Consider the following 809-nt stretch of genomic DNA (forward strand, 5'->3'; position numbering starts at 1 on the left):
TAGTGATAGACTACTAAAAAAAAACATGTTAGTTACATGCTATTTAGCGATAATTTGATTATTGTATTTCATATCTTATTTCTATGTTTCATAGTGCATGTATTATATACAGTAGTTTCAATAAAAATCACATAACAATATATTCTTCATTGCGTTGTCCATATTACTAGAAGACTAGGTACTCTTCCTTATTTCTTCACTGATACAGACTTATGTACAGTGAACTCAACACATAGATACATACATAGTAGTATAGTATAATATTAGTAGTTCTAGGCTTCTAGCTAGAGCTTGTGAAATGTACCTTTGAGAGGTTGATCTCTACCAACAAACAAGACCCTTTTCCCATTTTCCCCAAGTATTCCAATGTCTCCACAGAATGGCCTGTAAATATTGCAAACTCCAGGACATGAACACACACGTTTGTAGGCATCTTCGTACTTGTCAATCTTAAACCAATTGCCCAACGTTTCACGTCCAGGATTTCCTTCAACTCCGGCAACAGTCACCAAATAGCGTTGTGGAATTAATGATCTCCACACCGTGGACGAATCAGAAATTAACATAGACGTAAATTTTACGTTCATATCAGTCGATAATTTAACGGGTTTTTCTTTCGGTTCCACTGGTGAAAATTGAAGGATACTGCCCACTGCACCTAGCGGGTTGGTCCGGTTCCTAATGGATGCAACATGAAGCCCACCTCCATTGTCCCGACCCGCGAGAAGGAACATCGATCTTGAGCTTTCACGAGAAAAGATAACGTTGTTGATAATGCAAAAAACAAGACAAGATACCATGAATCGTTT

At 37.6% G+C, this 809-nt stretch overlaps 1 protein-coding gene across 1 annotated transcript; it reads right to left on the minus strand.

The window, feature by feature from the left end:
• Positions 1–253: 253 nt before the first annotated feature.
• Positions 254–734, minus strand: LOC124890556 (kunitz trypsin inhibitor 5-like). The gene has a single exon (XM_047402374.1). It carries the CDS (start codon positions 732–734, stop codon positions 285–287), a length of 450 nt encoding a protein of 149 aa, XP_047258330.1. The 3' UTR covers positions 254–284.
• Positions 735–809: the final 75 nt, after the last annotated feature.

The sequence above is a fragment of the Capsicum annuum genome, unplaced genomic scaffold (assembly GCF_002878395.1).
Source record: "Capsicum annuum cultivar UCD-10X-F1 unplaced genomic scaffold, UCD10Xv1.1 ctg20063, whole genome shotgun sequence".
Taxonomy (NCBI): domain Eukaryota; kingdom Viridiplantae; phylum Streptophyta; class Magnoliopsida; order Solanales; family Solanaceae; genus Capsicum; species Capsicum annuum.